This window comes from Leopardus geoffroyi, chromosome C1 (assembly GCF_018350155.1).
Source record: "Leopardus geoffroyi isolate Oge1 chromosome C1, O.geoffroyi_Oge1_pat1.0, whole genome shotgun sequence".
Taxonomy (NCBI): domain Eukaryota; kingdom Metazoa; phylum Chordata; class Mammalia; order Carnivora; family Felidae; genus Leopardus; species Leopardus geoffroyi.
In genome coordinates this window covers 158,790,095-158,814,079 of record NC_059328.1, presented here as the reverse complement: position 1 = coordinate 158,814,079, position 23,985 = coordinate 158,790,095, and the positions used below count along the sequence as shown (strand labels likewise).

Genomic DNA, 23,985 nt, shown 5'->3' with positions numbered 1-23,985 from the left:
CTGGAGCCTGCTGTGGATTCTGTGTCTCCCTCTCTCTCTGCCCCTAACCCACTCGCATTCTGTCTCTGTCTCTCTTAAAAATAAAAAAAAATTTTTAAAAAGCTTAATTTAAGGAAACTCTGTCCAATTATTAGCTGACATTTAAGCTAACCAAGCTGAGATTCCAAAAGCCACATACAGCAAAGAATACAGACTTTACAGATTTAGTTCAGGAAAATCACTAAACAAACCACAACAGCAATAAAAACAAACTTTGGGTGTGTGGGGAATCTGATATCTAGAGTTGCCACATGTTATTTAAAATTTACAACTTTCGACAAAAATGACAAAGCATGCTAAAAAATAAGAAAAAAGTTTGAATAGGAACTGTTCCTGAGGAAGCCCACATGTTAGACTTACTAAACAGTTTCTTTTGTAAATTTACAGTTACTATGAATATGTTCAAAGAACTAAATGTCAAAGGAACTACAGGAAAGTATTAAGAATGTTGTCTCACAATATAGAGCATATAAATAAAGAGATAGAGATTATAAAGAGAAACCAAATAGAAACTTTGGAGTTGAAAAGCACAATAGTTTCAATGAAAAATTCACTAGCGGGGCTCAAAAGCAAATTTGAGCTTGCAAAAGAAAAAACTCAAAGAACTTGATCATATATTGATTGAGATTGTCCAGTCTAAGGAATAGAAAGAAAAAAAGAATGAATAGAAATGAGCAGATCCTCAGAGAAATATAGGACACCAACAAGTATACCAAGATGTATATAATTTGAGTCTTAGAAGGAGAGGAGTAGAGAAAGGGGTAGAAGAAGTAATGGCTGTAAACTTCACAAATTTGATGAAAAACATTAATCTATACGTTCAAGAGCTCATTGATCCTCTAAAATGGATAAACTCAAACAGATCCAGAACCAGACACATCATGATCAAACTGTCAAAAGACAAAGGGAAAGACAATCTTGAAAGCAGCAAGAGAGAACAAATGCAACACATAAAAGTCGGCCTCAATAAGATTATTAGCTGATTTCTGCTAAGAAACTATGGAAGCCGGAAGACAGACGGTTGACATATTCAAGGTATTAACTGAAGAAGACTTAAAGATTTTTTATCTATGAAAACTGTTAAAATATTTCCATGTCCTGGGTGGCTCAGTCAGTTAAGCATCAGGCTTTGTCTCAGGTCATGATCTCACAGTTTGTGGGTTTGAGCCCCACATCGAGCTCTGCTCTGACAGTGCAGAACCTGCTTGGGATTCTCTCTCTCTCTCTCTCCCTGTCTCTCTGTCCCTCCCCAACTTGCGCTTTCTCTCTCTCTCTCAAAAATAAATAAATAAACTTTAATATATATATATATATATATATATATATATATATATATATATATATTTCCAGGTAAACAAATATATCAAATTCATTGCTAGCAGACCTACCCTACACATAGCTGACCTACACATAGACCTACATATAGCTGAATTTAGATATAACTTGATCCAGGACACTATTCTATCTATCAGCTTTGCTTAGCTTTATTCTCTAGGTGGGGACTTGGTATGTGATAGGCAAGATGGTACCTGTGGTTCTAAATTCACTCTTTACTTCAGCAACCAATTTCTCAATCCCATCAACTTTAATTCAAACCCCAAGAAGACTCTAATTGTTCCTGGCAGCTTTTCTCTCAGTATCTTCATCTCTTTCTGGAGCTATGTGATTTCTTGCTTTTGCTTTTCTCTGTACTTTTGTTTCATTTCATCTTCTAATAATAATAGTAAACATATTAATAGCTAATGCTTATCGAGAACATTTTGTGTGCCACACATTATTCTAAATTATTTGCACACACAAGTTCATTTAATTCTCACATCATCCATATAACATAGGTCCTATTAATATCTCCATTTTGCAATTAAGGAATTAGAGAGTTAAATACTTTTGTCTACAGGGACACCTTGGTGGCTCACTCGGTTGAGTGACTGATTTTGGCTCAGGTCTTGATCTCATGGCTCGTGAGTTCAAGCCCTGCTTTGGCTTGCTGCTATTAGTGTGGAGCCTGCTTTGGATCATCTGTCTCCCTCGCTCTCTCTGTCCTTCCCTTGCTCGCACTCTCTCTTTCTCAACAATAAATAAACATTAAAAAAAGTAATTTTGTCTAGATTTACATAGTTCATACATGGTATGTTCATTTAGGATGCTTTTTAATTCATATATAGAATACCCAACTCAATCATGTTTAAAAATAAGGACATTTATTTGCTCATATAACAGGAACTCCAGGCTTCAGGTCTAATTGATCTAGCATCATAATGAGATCCTCATTGCCCCATGTTCCCCCTTTGTTTTTTCTTTGTGGTTCACAGTAACAGCTTTATCATAAGGCTACTTCCTTTTGTGGTCATAGGATGCTGCTTATCTGGTCTTCATGCTTCCTTGTTCATATCTAGCTGGAGAGTCACTCTCAGATGTCTCTCCCAGAAGAACAGGAAGAACTTTTCTAAAAGTCTCAAATAGGGGGGCCTGGGTAGCTCAGTCGGTTAAGTGTCCGACTTCAGCTCAGGTCATGATCTCACAGTCCGTGGGTTCAAGCCCCGCGTCGGGCTCTGTACTGACAGCTCAGAGCCTGGAGCCTGCTTCAGATTCTGTATCTCCTTCTCTCTCTGCCCCTCCCCTGCTCATGCTCAGTCTCTCTCTGTCTCAAAAATAAATAAAAACATTTAAATTAAAAAAATAATGAAAAAAAATAAAAGTCTCAAATAAATCTCTTTTCCTTTTGTTTGCTTATTACAGAAATAACTGTTGCCAAGGGAGATACAAGTATTGTTTAACTAATGAGGCCCACCCTGAGACTGTATTCAGTTCTCCAAGTTACATTGCCACTACTCAATTAGGAAGGGATTGAATAGAGTCAATCACAATGTCTACAACTTCAAAAGATTTTCTTCCAAATTATCCCCCAGATTATCCATTTATAGACTGCTGCTTGGTCATTTTTTTAAAAAAGCTTTAATAACAACCTGTTGGGGTAGGTATTATTGATCTCAACTTTTAAAGATTTGATACTAAGGCTCCAAGAATTTAAATGACTTGCCTAAGTTTACAGAGTAAGGAAACGACCAAGCAAATACTCAAATCTGTCTTCTGATTTCAAGTTCTTCTATACTTTCCACTTAATCCCAGCTGTCCTTGAAATAATAAGAATAAAATTATTATTTAAAAGAATTTCGGTATCATGACAATATACAAATGTCTGAGAAAAAAATATTTAAACTCTTGAAAGTCTTTAATGTTTATTTTTTAAAATTTATTAGAAATAAAGAACTCTGAAGAAGATCAAGTCCTCTATCCACCTCTTCTACCTAGCAAGGTCGATCTCCGGCAGGTTACCATAATTCCACACAATGAGTGGAAAAGGATTCGAGATAGCCTTGACAGTTTGACAAGAGAAGCAGCATGCCTTCGTGCAGAAAGAAAGGCAAAGAAAGAAATGCATTTCCGATCCCAAGAAGTGGTAAAACATTGGACTAATACATACGCAGTAAGTATTAATCACCCAGGAATACATATGTACTGAAGACTCACTCTTGTTTCTTTGTACATTTTATAAATATTTTTTATGTGTAAAATATTATAAAAAATGCTAGGCACCTGGGTGGCTCAGTCAGTTGAGTGTCCAACTTTGGCTCAGGTGATGATCTCGCAGTTCATGAGTTCAAGCCCTGCATCAAGCTCTCTGCTGTCAGGGCAGAGCCTGCTTGGGATCCTCTATCCCCACTTTCTCTCTGACCCTCCCCTACTCGTGCGTATGCACTTGCACTCTCTCTCTCTCTCTCTCTCTCTTTCTCTCAAAAAGAAACATTTTCAAAAAATCATAAAAATGCTATGAAACACATTTTCAACAGCTTTATTTAGAAGTGACAAACAATAAAATAGACATATTTAAAGGTGTACAATTTGCTAAGTTTTGACATATTTACACACCCCTGAAACCATCGTTATAATTAAGATAATGAACATACTCATCACCAAAACAAGTTTCCCCATACTTGATTTACACCTTCTCACTCCTTCCTGCCCCTGTCTCCAGGCAGCTGATCTGCTTTCTTTCTTTTTTTCAAGATTTTATTTTTAAGTAATCTACACCCAGCGTGGGTCTTGAACTCCAACCCTGAGATCAGGAGTTGCATGCTCCACCGACTGACCAGCCAGGTGCCCCTGCACTATTTTCTATTTTAAATTTTGCTCAGCATAATTTTTTGAAATCCTTTCAGAATTCTTTCATGTTGTTGTGTGTACCAATTGTTCATTTTTATTGCTGAGTAGTAGTATTCTATTATATGAATGGACCACAATTTATTTATCTGTTCAATTGTCGATGGTTTGACATCAACCAAATGTTGGTATTTGAGCTGTTTCCAGTTTTTGGCTATTATAAATAAAGCTGTATATGAACGTTCATGTGTAAATCTATTTGTGGACTTTCACTTCTCTTGGGTAAATATCTTGGTAGAATGGCTGAATAATATGATGGCTGCATATTTAACTTTGTAAGAAACATCCAAACTGTTTTTGAAAGTAGTTATAATTTTACACTCCTGTAAGAAGTGTGTAAGTGTTCTATTTTCTCCACATTCTTGCCAACTTGCTGTGGTCAGTCTTTTTAATTATAGACATTCTAATAGGTGTGAAGTAGTATCTTACTATAGTTTTAATTTGAATTTCTCTAATTACAATGATGTTGAACATCTTTTTATGAACTTATTTTCATATTTTCTTTGGAGAAGTGTTTATTCAAATCTTTTGCCCGTGTTTAAACTGGGTTTGTTTTCTTATTATTATTTTGTTTAGGTAATTTTTAAAATATATTCTGAATACAAGTCCTTTATTAGATATTTGATTCAAAAATATTTTCTCCCAACTGCGGGAAGGGGCACAGAAAGCTTTTGGTACCTTGCTTTAGAAACAAGATTCATGGGGCGCCTGGGTGGCGCAGTCGGTTAAGCGTCCGACTTCAGCCAGGTCACGATCTCGCGGTTCGTGAGTTCGAGCCCCGCGTCGGGCTCTGGGCTGATGGCTCAGAGCCTGGAGCCTGTTTCCGATTCTGTGTCTCCCTCTCTCTCTGCCCCTCCCCCGTTCATGCTCTGTCTCTCTCTGTCCCAAAAATAAATAAACGTTGAAAAAAAAAAAATTAAAAAAAAAAAAAAAAAGAAACAAGATTCATAATTTAGTCTCTTTTTTCTCGAAGAGGGAAGAATTAAATCACGACTGATATCACGTATTACATATATTACATTCTGAAAAAGGCAAATCTGTAGGGAAAGAAAACAGATCAGTGGTTGCCAGCAGCTGCAGACAGGGGTAGTGGTCGCTATAACAGGGCGTGAGGGTATTTTTGGGGAGGACGATGGAACTGTTCTATAAGTGACGATGCATTTGTAAAACTGTACACTAAAAGAGGGTGTGTAAATTATACTCTAAAAATCTTGATTTTGAAGAAGTCCCGGAGTGGAATATGCCATATAATACTTTACATCTCTACAGATGTTAAAGAATAAGAAGAAATATAGTAAATGTGGTAGAAATGTAGTAGTAAAAGCTGGGTTTTTTTGTTTTTTTTTTTTTTGTAGGCACAGAGATTGATAAAATAATAGATCAGAAGAGAGAGCCTAGAAACAGTCACTTGTTATATATGGGAACTTGACATATGACAGAAATGTCATTCAAATCAGAAGGGAAAGGATTGGGAATTCAATAACTGATACTGAGATAATTGGCATAGGAAAAAATAGGATTATATCCTTACCATATAGAATATACAAAAATGAATTTCAGCTGGATTAAAGACCTAAATGTGAAAAGTAAAACAGTAAAACTTTTGAAATAAATCATAGAATATCTTCAGGATTTTAGGGTAAGTAAGGTTTCCTTAAGGTTATCAAAAGTATGACTCATAAAGAAGAAGAAAGACCTCATCTGACATGACGCATTGGATAGAAGTAGTTATTTAAAGGAATAAAAATAGTTTTATATATATATATATATATATATATATATATATATATAGTAAATATATATAGTAAATATATATAGTAAATATATATATTTTTTTAGTAAATATAGAAAGAAGCTTTGGAGGTACCTGGGTGGGTCCATTGGTTAAGTGTCCAACTCTTGGTTTTGGCTCAGGTCATGGTCTTGAGGTTTCCTGAATTTGAGCCCTGTGTCAGGCTCTGCACTGACAGTGCAGAGCCTTCTTGGGATTCTCTTTCTCTCTGCCCCGCTCTCTACCCCTCCCCCACTGGCACTGTCTCTGTCTCTCTCAAAATAAACTTAAAAAAAAAAAAAAGAGGGGCGCCTGGGTGGCGCAGTCGGTTGAGCGTCCGACTTCAGCCAGGTCACGATCTCGCGGTCTGTGAGTTTGAGCCCCGCGTCAGGCTCTGGGCTGATGGCTCAGCCTGGAGCCTGTTTCCGATTCTGTGTCTCCCTCTCTCTCTGCCCCTCCCCCGTTCATGCTCTGTCTCTCGCTGTCCCCCAAAAAATAAATAAACGTTGGAAAAAAAAAAAAAGAAACTTTGGAAGCAAACAAAGAAACCAATAGTGATTATCTTAGAGATTGCTGCTGGAAGTTAGGATTGGAGGGAGAGCTTCACTGTATACCTTTGTAATATTTGAGGGTTTGGGGACACCTGGATGGCTCAGTCAGTTAAGCGTCTGACTCTTGGTTTTGATCTTGCAATTTTGCAGGTTTGAGTCCTGCATTGGGCTCTGTGCTAGGAATGTGGAGTCTGCTTGGGATTCTCTTTCTCCCTCTCTCTCTGCCCCTCACCAACTCCCACTGTCTCTGCCTCTCTCAAAATAAATAAATGAACTTTAAAAAATTTTTTACAAAAATGTTTTGGTGTTTTGAACCATGTAAACGTGTTAGCTACCCAAAAGCTTAATTAAAATATTAGCTTCTAAGTGTAACATATTTTTTTATTAATGATATATGCAAATATAACAAAGACTCATAATGAAAGACTCATATTTCATGATATGCAATGTGAAATTTTGTAAAATTAAATTGAAAAATGAAGACAGAAGACTGTTTTTTTCTTATTACAGGGAATGAAAGAACAGAAACTTGAAGCCAAAAAGAAGCGTGATGAGGAAATAGAGGCAGAAAGACAAAATCTTGATGTGGAGGAAGCAATATACAAACAAGGAGAAAGGAAAAAGGCTATTGAATATGCAAAGCAATATCAATTTTACCAGACAGAAAGAGTGAAAAAGTTTCATGTACTATTTGGGTTTTCTTGCATTTCTCTATATATTTAACATATCTCTTTACATAAATAATTAGACTTTATTTCCTTAAAATGCCACAATTTTTTTTTTTTTTTTTGTAGTCAGGACTTCTTCTTAGTAGAGTTTTGAAAGAACGTGATGCACAGATTGAATCCCAAAAGAATAAAATAAAATCAGATAAAAAATGGGAAGAACAATTAAAACTCAACATTGAAAAAGCTTTTAAAGAAGAACAAGAAAAAGCAGAAAAACAACGCAGAGATAGAGTGGCTCTTGCCAATGATCATTTAAAACAGTATGTATATAGAAATTACCTTTTTTGTATCTTATTTTTCTCATAAAAACTTTTTTTTCTGATTATAAAAGTATGCTGTAATACTTAGTAAGTAGAAAAACTACAAAGAAAGTTAAAAAATCACTATTACTCTCTTACCCAGAGATAATATGTTACTATGGTCACAATGATGCTGCATAACAAACAAGCACACAATCTAGTGGCATTCAGCAGTAAACATTTCTTTCTCATGCATCCATAGGTTGGTTGGGCTTGGCTGCACAGCTTTTCTTCAAACTACAGGACTGTCTGGGCTTGCTTGTTGCTATGACTATAGCTCTGATCTGTTCCATATGTATTCATTTTTGAGGTACAGGGAAACTTTTCTCATGGTATTGACAGGGATGTAAAGGAATGAGCCCGAGCTTGCAAGTACATGGCTAAACTCAAAGGCAAAAGTCAAGGAAATACACTTAGTCTCCTGTAAGTCTAAAGCAAATCACATGGCCAAGCCAAACAACCATGGAACAGAGAAATAGACTCCTATGGAAGTGGGAAGTGAGAGAGTGAATCTTTTTGAGCAGTAATCTAATCTACCACAATATGTTATCGTTTTGGTATATTGGTATATAGCCATACAGACATTTTTTGGTGGTAGTGGTAGAGGGAGTCAGATTCATTGAACTATAATTTACATTTACTAATAAAATTCACCTTTTAGAAAGCAGAAAGCTGTATAACCACCCCTAAATCAAGATACAGAATACTTTCATCATCCCAAAAGTTCCCTAATTCCCCTTTGAACTAAGTTCTTTTCCTTGCCCTCAGCCCCTGACAATCATTGAGTGACTGATACAGACTTTTTTTTCTGAGAATATATACTCTTATTTTATAAAATGAAATTGGATCAACAGTATCATTGTATATTTTTTCAGTTACCAGTATCATGAGCTCTTGCTATGTCCGTAAATAGAAATCAAACCTGAACTTTTTTTTTTTTAATGTTTATTTTGAGAGAGAGCATGCATGTGTGCATGACAGAGGAGGGACAGAGAGACAGGGAGAGAGAATCCTAAGCAGGCTTCATAACTGTCAGCACAGAGCCCAATGCAGGGCTCAGTCTCATTTACCGTGAGATCATGACCTGAGCCAAAATCAAGAGTCGGACAGTTACCCGACTGAGCCACCCAGGTGCCCCAAACCTGAACTTTTTAAAGAAGTAGCTACTATATATATATATCAGGAGAGGGGATTGTATTTGTGCATAATTTTATTTACTTTTCTAAATACTTGATACATGCAAATAGGAAAAGGCACAAAGGGGATTCAGTGAGTAGTCTGTTCCTTGTCTATCAGCCACCTTGTTTCGCCGGTGTAAGGCTTACCAGTTTCTTTATAGTTTAAATGTGCATAAATATATCAAAAAATTTAAACAATATTCTACTTTTAAAGAAAAAATAATTTTTGTATTTAACCATATCATTAATATATGATCAAACAAAATGAAAATTAAAATCACTAGAAACTCTGTAATCCAGAGTAGGTACTGTTAACATTTGGGCATATATTTGCTACTCTTCAAAGTTATTTTTTTAAATTTTGCAAATAAGAAATGAATATATACCTGTTTAAAATTCAAAACAGCAAAATTTGGAGTAAAATTAAAAAGTCTATCTTCATATACACCCTATTCAATGTCTCTTTAAGTCCCATTTGCCTCTTCACAAATAGCCATTATTTAAAGTTTTGTGACTATCCCTTCAGAATGTTTTATTATAGTTACTAATATTTATATGCAGGACATATTTAAGTATGTTTATATATTTTTTACCATTGATATTATACACTGTATTTTTCTGTGTCTTCATTTTTTCACTCAACAATATACCTTGAATATCTTTTTTGCCATAATATAAGGATCTGTCACATCTTTTCAAATAATCATATTGTACACAAAGAATGTACCATTATTTATTTAACTATATTGTTAACAAGGGAAATTTGGATTTCCCCTCCTCCATTTCTAACAATGCTATGGTAAATAAACATCCCTGACCATATTTATTTTGTAATGTTTGTGCAAAGATGTATTTATGTAGGATAGATTTCTTGAACTGAGCTTGGATTTTACATGTGAGGAGACACTGCCAAATTGCCCTCTGAAAAGGATTTTAAGTGTGTAATCATCAATGATATCTGATACCCTTTTCTTTATGTTATAATCAATTCTGGACAGTACTTTTTAAAGAATTTAATGGACCAAATAATAGTATCTTTTAATTTATATTTCTTTTTATTTCTAGTGAGGCAGGTTATTGTTTCATGTGTAAATATTCATCTGTTTTCGTTTTTGTTACCATAAATTGTTTACTCCATTGTTCTCTTGTGTAGGTTCATATTTAGAATATACTTACTTTGATGTGATCTCTTTTTGTTATTATGGTTTTGGGTTTTTTTTTTTTGTGTGTGTGTGTGTGTGTGTGTGTATACGTATATATACATGCGTATACATACATATATGTATGTATACGCATGTATATATATACATATATATATTCTTATAGGCCTATATATATTTATTTCTTATAGTCTGAGTGACATAGATATCAATTCTCAGGATATATGTGATGCCAAAGTGTGTATTCTTCAGTTCTTTGAGCCCCTAGTAAAAAGAGAAGGGAAAGCTTTGGACTTATTGTAATGTTTTTCTTTGTCAATGTAGAGATCCAAGGGTTTATGCAAGTTAGAGACAGAGCCATTGGCAGAAGGAGGCAAATGTTTGATCAGTGAGTCACCTTTGAAAAATATCTCTTATGTTGGCTGTTGCAGGTAGCAGACTGATCTCCAGGAATCTACCTGGCAAGTACTAACACTTCACAGGCCATCCACCTATAGCCTTTGCATGTAGACTGTGTTGAGGCCACAGGATCTCCTTTCCATGTGGTCTTTGGGAATAGATTAGAAGTTCCAGCAAGTTTAATGCTTGTTTGGGTTGTTTCTTTGGTTTATCTTCAGTGCAGTCTAGGAGATGTTGACCAGGTTCTGAGGTCAGCATAAATTCCTTTCCTTTTCATGGTACACTCTGTCTTTGTGGATGGTGGTCAAGTATTACTTATCCTCATTGCATTCTCAAGTGCCCTGTTTTTTTGTTGAAATCTCTTGGAGACTCAAGCATATAGCTAAGACTTGGCTTTATTCAGTTTCTTATAGTGGTGTAGAATTTCTTCTGTTCTGCTGATTGCTTTGTGGGGAGTTAGGAGGGAAAGATATTTGACACGTGGGCTTGGGTTCCCAATTTGGTTCCAGAAGTCTTATGTCTTTTTTTTTTTTTTTTGAAAATTTTTTTTTCAACGTTTTTATTTATTTTTGGGACAGAGAGAGACAGAGCATGAACGGGGGAGGGGCAGAGAGAGAGGGAGCCATCAGCCCAGAGCCTGACGCGGGGCTCGAACTCACGGACCGCGAGATCGTGACCTGGCTGAAGTCGGACGCTTAACCGACTGCACCACCCAGGCGCCCCAAGAAGTCTTATGTCTTAAATTTATTAAGAAACATTCAATTCTGTAATTGAAAACAACGAAGGAAAATGCAAATCTATTTATTATAAATGGTTTTTTAAGTATACGAATTCACAAAATTATCACCAGTGATATTCTGTTGAATGTTGATTCATGTATCAGTTTTATACAACTCAGAATGCATGGCACTTAAAATACTGTTAGGAATGGTAATCAGCCCATAAAAAGCCTCTTTAAGCTAACAATAGAACTGGAATACTAACACTGGTATTGATCTGAGTGGATACAGAGGACCATGTGATAGACAAAGAGAAAAGAAGGAAAGTTTTCTTCCTGCTTTCTTGAATGATAAGAGTCTATTCAGGGGAAAATTTTTTTAAGACAGGCTACTCATTTATTAGTAAATTCATTTATCCAGTCATCCATTCATTTTTATAAATATTTATCGGACAATCTACACTTGCCAGCCACTATTCTAGTAACTGAGACTGTGAAGATGAATGCAATTGTCTTTTTTCTTAAAAAGTTCACAATCTGGGGAGGAGGTATAAACATGGAACAAATAATTACGGCATGATAGTAGATATCTTGATGAATATATGTACAGGATGTGTGGAAGCATATAAAATGGACATCTCAGTTCATACTGAATTATGAAAACTGAGTAGGAATAAGTCATGCGAATAGGAAATGGAGAAGTATTTTAAGGAGAGGAAATAACATGGGTGAAGGGCCAGACGTTAGTTAGAGTATGGTGTATTTGGGTAACTACAAGTAGTCAAGATGACTACAGTAAGAGGGCAAAGAGGGCAATGTTAAAGATGAGATTAGAAGGAGGCAAGGGCCAGGTCATGGTGTGCCTTGTAGGCCAAAATTTGTAATGACTTTCCACTTTGAACAAAGACCATATTTTAACACACCCAAAAAAAGGAAATTGGAGGATATCAAGAGGCAAGACTCTTTTGAATGCCCTATTAATTGTATTACCAAGTGCTATTCAGGTATTACCTGGTGGTGGTTTAAAATACGTACACACATTCTTTGATACTCCTCTCTTCAGAGGATGGAGTCTAATTCCTTCCTCACTTGAGTGCAGGCTATACAGAGTAACTCATTTCCAATGAAGAGAATGAGTAGAAATGATGATGTGTGACATTCTGAGAGAGATTAGCATATAAAAGACATTGTGGCTTCCTCCTTCCTATCTTGGATCACTCATTCCTGAGGATGCCATGATGTAAGGACACTCAAGCAGCTCTATGGAGAGGTCTATGTAGCAAGGAGCTGAGGCCTCATGTCAAGATATATGTAAAAATGGGTTCTCCAGCCTGAGTCAAGCCTTTAAATGACTACTGCTCCAACTAACATCTTGACTGCAACCTCTGGAGAACTACCTAGCTAAGCCACTCCCAGATTCCTGAATCTCAGAAATGGTATGAGATAGTAAACATTTATTGTTTTAGTCCACTAAGTTTGGGGGTAATTACTTAGTAATCGTTAACCAAAACACACTGTACAGCTGCTGCCCTGTGCCTGAAAGTGAGATTTTTCACACATTTTTAGAACAATCTCTAGGCTGTAGACCTAGTCATTCTATTCCATTTTTGGGCTTTGAGCAGTGTAAGAATCTGCCTGTGGCTCACAGCCCAGTGGGCATAATGAGGATGGGGCAAATGAGGGACTCTAGTGACACTAAAATCCCCACATGGAGGGATTTTGACCAAGAACCTTAAACATAATTATTGAAAAGAAATTTAACAGTATCTGTAGATACTGCATATAATTCTGTTTCCTTCTAGGTAAGCCTTTCTCTAGGAAGGGGCCCGTAGAACTTGCTTAAGAACAACTCAGCTCCTATTAATCTCATCAACTTCCCAGAAGAAGGGAAAATCATTACAGGATAGTTTGCTTGACTTTCCCCTGGATAAGATCATCTAGGGAAAAAGCAAAGAGAAAGGAGGGCTTAAGTGATCACATCCTACTGATTAAAATTCCTATGGATTAAAAACACACCCTAAATCTAAGAACTTACAAATTTATAACTCCAGTCCAGACCACTCCTTTGGGTCCCAGCTTCACATACAACTGCCTTTAAGATCCTCCATTTTGATGTCTCATAGATACCTCAAATTTAAAATGTCTAGCAGGAAAGTATTTATTCACCACCCCCACAGTGGACATTCTAGTGACACCCTTATCTAACCCTCAGTTGTCCAAACCAGAAACCTAGAAATACACCTTGATTCTTCATGTTCCTTTATTTCCCACATCAAATCTATCAGCAATTCATGTTGAATTTTTTCTCCAAAATGAATCTTAAAGTTACTGCTGTCATCTTAGTCCTCATGTCCCATGAATTATTGTGTCAACCTCTTAACTGGCCTACTATTCTCTCTTCCTAACCCCTTCTTTCATCATCCAGAGAGATTTTATTAAAAATTGATCATATTGTGGCAGCTGGGGCTCAGTTGGTTAAGTGTCCAACTCTTGATTTTAACTCAGGTCATGATCTCAGTTTGTGAGTTTGAGTCCCACATCTGGCTCTGTGCTGGCAGCATGGAGCCTGCTTGGGATTCTTTCTCCTTCTCTCTTGGCTCCCCAACCCTCTCAAAATAAATAAATAAACTTTTAAAAAAATGATCATGTTGTTCTCCTACCTAAAACTTTTCAATAGCTTTCCATTCATTTAAAATAAAATGGAGGGGTGCCTCGGTGGCTCAGTAGGTTAAGCATCAGACTTCAGCTCAGGTCATGATCTCACAGGTGGTGAGCTCCTGCTTTTGGGTAAGCTCATGTCCCCCTTTTGGGTGAGCTCTAGCCCCACTCCGGGATCCACACTCTCCATCCCTTCCTGCATCTGGTGGGATTCTCTCTCTCCCCTCTCTCTGCGCCTCGTTCACTCGTGCTCTCTCTCAAAAATATAAACAAACAAATAAAATGGAAACTTGACCATCTCCTGCTAAGCCTTGTGTGATCTAGCTGCATCTTCTAAACCTCCTTTCCTACCACTCCGTCCCCTTAGTTACTGTGTTTCTGTCATACTGATCTTCCAGGCCTTGAGCACCTGTCAAACTTTTGCTTGCCTCAGGGCCTTCCCACATATTTTTCCTCCTGTATGGAATTTTGTTCAACCATTCTTCACCTATAGACTTCTCCCCAGCTCAAAGAATCATCTTTGCTTCTAAGAATTCTAACGAACTAAACAATAAAACATTTTTGAAAATTAATATTTTTAGGGCAATCGTAAACCTGGTTTAGCTGTAGACAACAATGACTTTTTTCTTAGCTCCTCCTCAGGAAAATGATTGTGGCTCCAAAGCTGCTTACTCTGTACAGATGAATCAACTGGGAATCTCCGGTCCTCCATTGGCTTAATAATACCAAAGTGAACTTACCATCTTATTTAACTGTGTAGTCCTCCACGGCATGGGGAACGGAATTTTCCCTTCTGAAGATGAGTGATAAGATTCCAAGAAAATATTCTTTTGGATCAGGTGCATTTGAAAGGTTTATTCCTCAATATTTTTGTCTAAGTGTATTATTGATCTTCCTTGTGCCTACCTTTCAGGAAGAAAAAAAAAAATAGAGACAGCAGATAAAGAATGGTGGTAGAGTAGCCTGCACACTTGATTGACTGACAAGAATGCATGAGCAAATAGACTAGACATCTTAGGCTGAACAGCCTTGTCAGTATGCAGAGGATTAATTGCCAGATGGGGGCACTCAGAGTCTGCAATAAAGTACTGATTGTGGTAGGGCTGGGAAGGTGGGTTAAAGAGGTAGAGCTAGAGCTAAATCTCACAGATCACAGCCTTGCAGTAAGGAAGCTGTTCCGGGATCTCTGCAGAACTCACACATAAGCCCTGTGTGGCTTACCACTCAGAAGGCACTATAGCTAGTGGATGTGGACTAGAGAAAGAATGATCAGCAAAGTGGCTAGTTGGGTAAGGAAACCCATTTCCTGAGAGGCTAGACCCATAGGTTAGGTACCATTGTCTAGTGCTGACTAGTGAGAAACACTAGGGATTAAGGACTTTTCTGTAAAATAATGTCACTATTCCACTATACTGTCATTCAATTAACTGGTTCTTTCTAAAGGAACATTTGAATCTAGTGTAGGACTTAATTTTGGTCAGCAATGAAACAAATTTCAGAGAAAGGAAAATATTGGCAATCTTAGCAAGATTGGATTTGGCTTTCATCACTGCTCTTTATATATTCCCTTCTTGTCCTCAAAGAAATTCACTAGTTTCCCCACAGCTTCACATCATCCCAGGGTAAAATCTCACTCATGTATTCAAAATATAACCTATTTTTCTGCTTTGCTGTCAATTATAGTTATTCTTTTGCTTTAGAATAAAGGAACATGAAGAGGAAGAAGAAAGAAGGAGAAAACATGAAGAAAAGGATGCAGAGGAAATAAGGCGACAGAATTCATTACATGAAATAGAAATGAGGAAAAAACTAGAAAAGAGAAAAGAAGAGATAAATGAAAGCAGAAGGCTATTTTTTGTAAGTTGAAAATATATATCTCTTATATCTCTTCAAAAAAATGTATAATGTCCAATGCCTAACTTTTAACATATTTTTTATAAATAATAGGGTTGAAAACAAGTTGCCACTGAATTGGGTTTTTAAGTATATTTTGGGGGCGGCTACATTTGCTATGAAATTATGTGGATGTGCTCTCATGAATGAACAAGAAAGAGAAAAGAGAATGAGACTTTCTTTCAAGTGAATGCATTTTCTTATCCTCAAAATGAGAGTTGTGAGGAATGAGTGGAGTGGTATGTGTCTGGTGTCTGCGGCACTGCTAAGAATTAGTGCTTGATAAATGTAATAGTTATTTTGTTCCTATTGCAATTCACTTTATTTTGTAATTTTTTACATTCTTTTCTTTAAAATTAGTTTTTATTCTTACTACATTCACAGAATTAAAACATCAAACACTACCAAAAGGCTTAAAAGAAGAGTAGCCGTTCTTTGCTTTACCCCTTCTGCTTCTTGTTAATAACCACTTCCAGGTTCTTTTAGCTGTTTGTTCTGATATGAAATTATATTCCAAATAATCTGTATATTTTTGTAATGGAATACTACTCAGTGATCAAAAAGAAAGAAATCTTGCCATTTGCAACAGCGTGGATGTAACTGGAGGGTATTATGCTAAGCAAAATAAGTCAGTCGGAAAAAGAGAAATATCATATGATTTCAGTCACATGTGGAATTTGAGAAACATAACAGATGATCTTTGGGGAAGGGAAGGAAAAATAAGATAAAAACAGAGAGGGAGGCAAACCATAAGAGACTCTTAAATCAGAGAACAAACTGAGGGTTGATGGGGGTGGGGGATGAGGGGGGTGGGAGAGGTGGATGATGGGCATTAAGGAGGGCACTTGTTGGGATGAGCACTGGGTGTCCTATATAAGTGATGAATCCCTGGGTTCTACCCCTGAAGCCAAGACTACACTGTATTTTAACCAACATGAGAATAAAAAATAATAATCTGTGTATTTTAAAAATATATACCAAGTTCTTTTTTTTTTTTATTTTTTAATGTTTATTTATTATTGAGAGACAGAGAGAGACAGGGAAGGGGCAGAGAGAGAGGGAGACACAGAGTCCGAAGCAGGCTCCAGGCTCTGAGCCATCAGCACAGAGCCTGATGCGGGGCTTGAACCCACGAACCATGAGATCACGACCTGAGCCGAAGTCGGACGACTAACCGACTGAGCCACCCAGGCGCCCCCCCCTTTTTTTTTAAATATATATCAACTTCTAAAGATATAGATCTTGGGGTGCCTGCCTGGCTCAGTCGGTTGAGTGTCTGACTTCGGCTCGGGTCATGATCTCCCGGTTCGTGAGTTCAAGCCCTGCGTCGGGCTCTGTGCTGACAGCTCAGACCCTGGAGCCTGCTTCGGATTCTTTGTCTCCTTCTCTCTCTGCCCCTTCCCCGCTCATGCTCTGTCTCTCTCTGTCTCTCAAAAATGAATAATGGCTAAAAAAAAAAAAAATTAAAGAAAAAGATATAGATCTTGATTTATCAATTTTAGACATTTTCTGTCTCTCTGCCCTGGTAGTTAAGGATTGAGTTCTTTTCTAACACTGTTCTCTTCCCATTCTCTCCTTCCTCTAAAATAATTGTGTTACAATTATAGCTAAATCATTATCATTATTATGTAAATATTGTTCTCTGAAGAGCCAAACAGTATATACTATGATTATATTTCTTTGCTTGCATAAATGTTTTTCTGTGATTAAAATAATTGTGTATTTATTTGCTTTGATGGCTGTACACCATGTTTTTTTCCACATGTTCCATAAGTTCCGTCAAATGTATATTGATGTTAGTTTTCAAATATTCATCTAAATAATATCAAATTATCTACATTATTGTTTGTTTGGTTTTTTTTTAGAGCTCCCCCATCCAGAGTTCTCCATCCTTCTCCTTCTGGGCTGCTTGCCCTCTAGGCCTCCTGCCCAGAAGTCATTCTGGCACTTCCTTGGGTTACTTTCTTGGGCTGAGGCTCCCATATCCTGAATCACATGCCTTCCTCTTTCTTGGTTTACTTCTCCATCTTGCTGAAATATATCTTCAAGTAACCTCCTAACAAAGGGTATACAGGTCAATTTAAAAAATTCTTATCTGAAAAGGTTATCATTTAAAATCACATTTGCTTTATAGTTTGACTAGATACAGAATTCTGGTTCAGAATTCAGAATTTTATATTCATAGTTTCATAATCATCTGGCTTCCAGTATTGCTATTGAGAAGTATGATGTCATTTAGAGTCTTCAGCCTATTTATGTGATCCATTGTGTTTTACTTTTTTCTCTCTCTCTTTCTGAAAGATTTCTGGGTCTTTATGTCTGCAGCTCTAAAATTTCACATTAACATACTTTGGTACAGTTCTTTTTCACTAGTTTCACAGTGATCGAGTCTGGCAGGGGAATTAGGAATACAGGCAAATAGACAGTGGATGGGGAAGGAAGAACACTTTACACTTGTATCTTGGGGTTTGTTTTGTTTTTTTGTTCGTTATTTTAGAAAGAGTACTAGTGGGGGAGAGGGCCAGAGGGAGGGAGAGAGAGAGAGAGAGAGAGAGAGAGAGAGAGAGAGAGAGAGAGAGAATCTTAAGCCAGCTCCTCGCTCAGCACGGAGGTCCACATGGGGCTTGATTCCACGACCCTGGATCATGACCTGAGCCGAAATCAAGAGTTGGTCACTCAACCGACTGAGTCACCCAGGTGCCCCTGCATTGTGTATCTTTTAAATATTTTTATTTTGTGTACCATATGATTGTATTAACTATTTAAACATTAAATGAAAATTGTATATATTTAATGTATTTTTTCTGATTATAAAATTATTTTTAATTACATATTTTAAGGAAATATTTGAAAGGAAATACAGAAAAGCATTAAGATGAAAAGTAACCTATATAATCTCATACCACAGAGATAACTATTAACATTTGATTCATTTCTTCCAGTTATATATACGTTACAAACTTACATCTGTATATGTGTATAAAACTGAAATTGCTATGTAGTATTTTATATTCTCCTTTCCCCCCCACTTGCCCATTATATTGTTTGTATCTTCCCATGTCATTGAGAGTATAATTTACTTAGCCATTTCTTCATTATTAAAGATTGAGATTGTTTACAATTTTTCACTCTTATAAGTAACTTTGAGATAAAGCACATGGTACATAAAACTTAACGCACATCTCTGATTATTTCTTTGGGATAAGTTCCTGAGAGAGAAATAACTGAGTCAGAAACTGTGGCCATTTGACAAGTTTTTGTTAGATATTCGTATGTTGAAACATATTTCTGTGATAGGATAATACACAATTTTTTCCCTCAAGGAACATGTGAATGATAAAAATATCATCAAGGCTGTGGAACGGCAGCAGCAAGAGGAGGAGGATGAAAAGATCAGAAAATTTATCAAAGCAAAAAAGCGTCTTATGCAAATAGGGAAAGAAAAAGAAGCTGAAACACACAGGTAAGCTTTTAAAAATAACTTATGTAATTAAGTACTATCTGAAATTATTATAAATCAGAAGTTGGAATATGAGAGTAATTTTTAAGAATAAGTCTTATTATTTTATATATGACTAGGGCATTCAGTGACATGATATCAATTGCAGCATGTGAGTTAGGGTTCCCTTGGAATATCAAGGAAATCAATCTGGTAGATGGTTGGAAATAGTGGAAATCTCTGCTGTGGGAGAGGGATTTGAGCTGGAGATGGCTTTGTGAGCCACTGATATAGAAGTGGTAGTTAGAACTGTGGATACAGATGAGCTTACTTATGGTGAGTAGGTAAAAAATGAAGGTCCCTAGAGAAGTCCATATTTAAGGGTCAAATGGAGAAAGAAGATAATGTGGAGACCAAAGAATAGTTTTCAGAGATTGGAAGAAAACCAGAGAAACAAGAAAGGAAAGTTTCAATAAGAAGACAGCAGTCATTGGTGTTAGTGATCAATAGAGGGATTAAATGAGATTTTAAAAATGAAATGTTCATCAGATAGGGAGACCACTGCTCACCTTAGTGAGAAGTTTGAGATGAGATGAGGGAGAGCAGGAGGCCAGTTGCAGTACATCCTGTTTCTGTCTAGATCTACTTTTCCCTTGTGCAAACTGTTCTGATGGCTTTATATCACATGTATTTATTAAGGCCCATGAGGCTCTCCTAATTCCCAGCTGCCTCAGCCTCATCACTCAGACTTCATCTCATACTGTCCTCTCCTTTGTTGCCTCTTAATCACTCACACTGAACTCCTGTACCCTCTCTGAGGAATGCTCACCTTTAACTCTTTCAGATCATTATTCTGAAATATAGGGCCTTCATATAAGGCCTTCTTATTGAGGCCTTCCGTGACTACCTAAGTTAAAATTACAGCTCCACTCTCCACATTGCTTACCTGTTTAGGTAACCTGTTTAGGTTGCTTTCTTTTTCCTCATTGTGTGATATGGCACTATTTTAACTACTTACTTGGTTTACTCTCCGTCTACCCCAGCTATAATGCAAGTTCTATGAAAGCAGAGATTTTTAAGGTTTTTTTACTATTATGTCCCCAGCACCTGGAATAGAGTCTGGAGTATAGTAGGCAATCAATAAAAGTGTTTAGAATATTGTTTTTGAAAGCCTAGATGAAGTGTCACTTTTTCCATGAAACCTTTTTTTCTCATCTGCCTATATCACTTTCTAGCTCTCTCATGGCACGTATCACCCTTTGCCTTGTATAGTTATTTGCATAAATGTCTTTTCTCCACTTTAGATTATAATTTCCTTGGGATATGCACTGTGTTCTTTCTTACCATTTCTCCCACATTTCTTTGCAAACTCACGCAATTATTTAGTAAATCTGTCATATCTAAATTTAAAAGTATTTTTCACCCAATCTTATATGAAAATACCCCTATTCCTTTAACAAATACCTAGTTATTGTTGAATGTGTCAGGCACCATGCTTGGCTCTGAATTACAAGACTTACCTCATCTCTGACCTCAGGAATCTCCTATTATGAAAGGAGAGTTGTTTATCTTCATATGAATAGATGAAGTCAATAAGGTGCTATGAATAAATTGTAAACAGGATATAGTAATAGGATGGATTTCTTCAAGAGTTTGATAATTCTTACTAGTTATTTTTGAGATTTCATTTAAAGAAATGTTGGAGTGCCTGGGTGGCTCGGTTGGTTGGGCGTCCAACTTAGGCTCAGGTCATGATCTCACAGTCCATGAGTTTGAGCCCCGCCTCAGGCTCTGTGCTGTCAGTTCAGAGCCTGGATCCTGCTTCAGATTCTGTATCTCCCTCTCTCCCTGCCCTTCCTCCACTCACACTCTGTCTTTCTCTATCAAAAAATGAATAAACGTTAAAAAAAAATAAAAAATAAAAAAGAAATGCCTTTGATTTATTTTATAACCTAAGCCTCCAGTGTTCAAGTAAGAAGGGTGTCTGATAACTTTTGAAAAAATTTTCATTGTGAGAATTTTAACACTTTATTTCCTGGACACACACACACATGCACACACACAAGATATTACATACATTCCTCCCTTTGGATTTTTAAAATATCTTTTCTAAAATATTTTTATTCTTAAAAAAATAATAAAATAAAATAAGCTTTATTCTAAAAATAAAGTATTAAAATTAGTTTCCACTTAAAATAATTAGTACATATAAAGAGCAATGGGGCTCCATTTAGTCTTGTAAAAGACTATAAAATATATGATTTCTAATAAAATTATATTGGCTTCAAAACAAATCTATTCATGAAGATTTAACAAGTGCGGGTTATTTTGTTATAGGCTAATGGAAGAAAGGAGAGAAAGAATAAATAACTTCCTGAGTGAACTAATGAAAGAGAAACTCGACAATGAAGATTTGATTATTGCTAGAGATACTGCAGAAGCTGAGGCTGAACTGGAAAAAAGAGAAAGAGAAAAATATGAAAAAAACAAGGCAGAATTAAAAGCGATTGAAGAATATAGAGCTGTTGTGGTAAGCAATTAAATTATAACAAATGAAAATAAAAAACAACAGCAACAAATGTAAGCCCTTTCCATTGTAGTTTCCACTCCCTCTGCCTCTCTGACAAAAAAAAAACTAGCAAAGATTTGGAAAACAATGTATGAATTACCTGCCTATATTCTTGAAATCAAACTATGTTTACTTGTTAGCAGAATATCATGATAATCAATTACAAATAAGATATTGATACAAAGATAGATGCTTCTGTTTCAGAACCATCTGAAATGCAAAAATTGTTATTCACTTAATATACATTTGAATGTTTTTAAGACAAACCAAGTAAAAATCACTCTATTGCATTTCTGTATTTGATCTTTCAGATAATCCTTATCTCCTACAAAATTGACTGTCATAACATTTCATTTGGATAGTTTATAGAGATTGTAGCAATTAATTTTTTACCTACAAATATTCCTTTACCTTGAGAAGCTCTTGCCATCTGTTTCTGTGTTTTATTTTTTTAAACCACCAATGTTACTCAAGTTTTCGGTGTTTCCTGTTATTGGAGAAATAGAAGAAAACTGGCCTTGTGGGAACCAGCCCAGGTGCATGTAAATTTTCCACTCTTGCGTTGCTCCTGGCTGGCTTTCTGCTTGGAGCTTTCTAACTCTGTGCTTTATTAGAGAGAACTGGTTGATAAAAACTTTTTTTTTCCTTTACCTTTTAACATCTAGATGAAAAATAAAGAGGAAGAAGAAAGGCAGAGAAAACTAGAGGCTAAAAAACAATTGCTGGCTATCATGAAAGCAGATCAGATTTTCCAGGAGCATGAAAAGGAGAAAAAACGCAAAGCTGATAAGGAACATCAAAAAGTTCGAGATGCTCATATTCAGCAAATGGTAATTATTCTTAAATGTTTATACTTATCTTAGCAATAAATATGTAATGTAGAGTTCATGCTAGTTTTCTGTTTCCCAGGTGGTTTATTTTATCAAATAAGATCAGGTGATCATTATGATTATGACACAATAAAACATATAAAAAATGTGAAGAGTTAGTTTCTGTTTTTATCTGTACTGAAGTTCCCATACTAAGTTTATGTCTTTTGCACAAATATTTTTCTTCAGTGTCTATTGTGCTTTAGTAAATATTAAAGAAAATGCAAATGCATATGGCAGTTCATAATGCTTATCTTCTTTTAGTTTTTCCCCTCTTTATAACTGTAACCCAGAGATTATGTTGACTGAGATCTCATAGATTTCAGAGTTGGGGTGAATAGGGGTACCAGAGATTTTAGAATATGTGTAGAGGACCTGGCATCCAATCATTTATGACTTAAACTGTTTTCCAAAATGGCTATACCATTTTCCATTCCTACCAACAACATGTGCGAGGATAAGTTGTTCCACATCCTCATCAACACTTAGTATCATTATCCTTTAATTTTAACTACTTATAGTGTAGTGATATCTCATGGTTTTGTTTTGCATTTCCCTAGTGACTAAGATTTTGAAGGTCTTTATACATCCTTCATAGCCATTTGTGTGCCTTCTTTTGTGAAGTGTCTATTAAAATCTTTTGTGTATTATTCAATTGGGTTTTCTTTTTTTGTTTTTCTTTAAAGTTTACTTATTTTTGACAGAGAGTGAGAGCCCGAGCAAGGGAGGGGCAGAGAGAGGGAGAGGGAATCCTAAGCAGACCCAGCACTGTCAGTACAGAGCCTGATGTGGGGCTCAAACTCACAAACTGTGAGATCATGACCCGAGTCAAAACCAAGAGTCAGACGTTTAACCGACTGAGCCACCCAGGTGCCCCTGGATTGTTTGTTTTCTTATCATTGGGTTTTAACATTTTTTTAATATGGTAGAATATACATAAAATTTGCTATTTTATCCATTTTTCAGTGTATAGTTCAGGGCCATCAAGTGCATTTACTATCATCATTATCCATCTCCATAACTTTTTCATCATTCTATGCTGAAACTCTATACCATTAAACAGTAACTTTTCATTCCCCCTTCCTCCCAGTCCCTGGTAACCACTATTCTACTTTCTGTCTCTATGAGTTTGAATATTCCAGGTACCTCATATTAGTGGAATCATGCAATATTTGCCCTTTTGTATCTGTATTATTTTACTTAGCATAATGCCTTCAAGATTCATCCATGGATAATATTCCATTGTATGTACATTTTCTTTATACATACATCCATCAGTGGACATTTGGGTTGTATCCATCTTTTGGCTATTGTGTATAATGCTTCTGTGGTATACAAATACTTGTTGAGTCCTGCTTTTAGTTATTTTGTCTATATACACAGAAATAGAATTCCTGGATCATATGATAATTCTAGGTTTAACTTTTTAAAGAACCACCATTCTGTTTTCTATAAAGCTGAACCATTTAACAATTCCCACCATCAATATTCAA

The 23,985-nt window shown here is 36.2% G+C and overlaps 1 protein-coding gene across 1 annotated transcript in view; it reads left to right on the top strand.

Annotated features, from left to right (window-relative positions):
- CFAP210 (cilia and flagella associated protein 210) overlaps window positions 1–23,985 on the top strand; it is a 37,008-nt gene that overhangs the window by 2,270 nt on the left and 10,753 nt on the right. Inside the window, exons 2-8 of the mRNA XM_045480126.1 lie at window positions 3,300–3,526; window positions 7,093–7,266; window positions 7,377–7,570; window positions 15,423–15,579; window positions 18,939–19,078; window positions 21,392–21,584; window positions 22,289–22,453. Of these exons, the coding sequence (XP_045336082.1) occupies window positions 3,300–3,526; window positions 7,093–7,266; window positions 7,377–7,570; window positions 15,423–15,579; window positions 18,939–19,078; window positions 21,392–21,584; window positions 22,289–22,453 (1,250 nt within the window). The remainder of the gene's footprint in view (window positions 1–3,299; window positions 3,527–7,092; window positions 7,267–7,376; window positions 7,571–15,422; window positions 15,580–18,938; window positions 19,079–21,391; window positions 21,585–22,288; window positions 22,454–23,985) is intronic.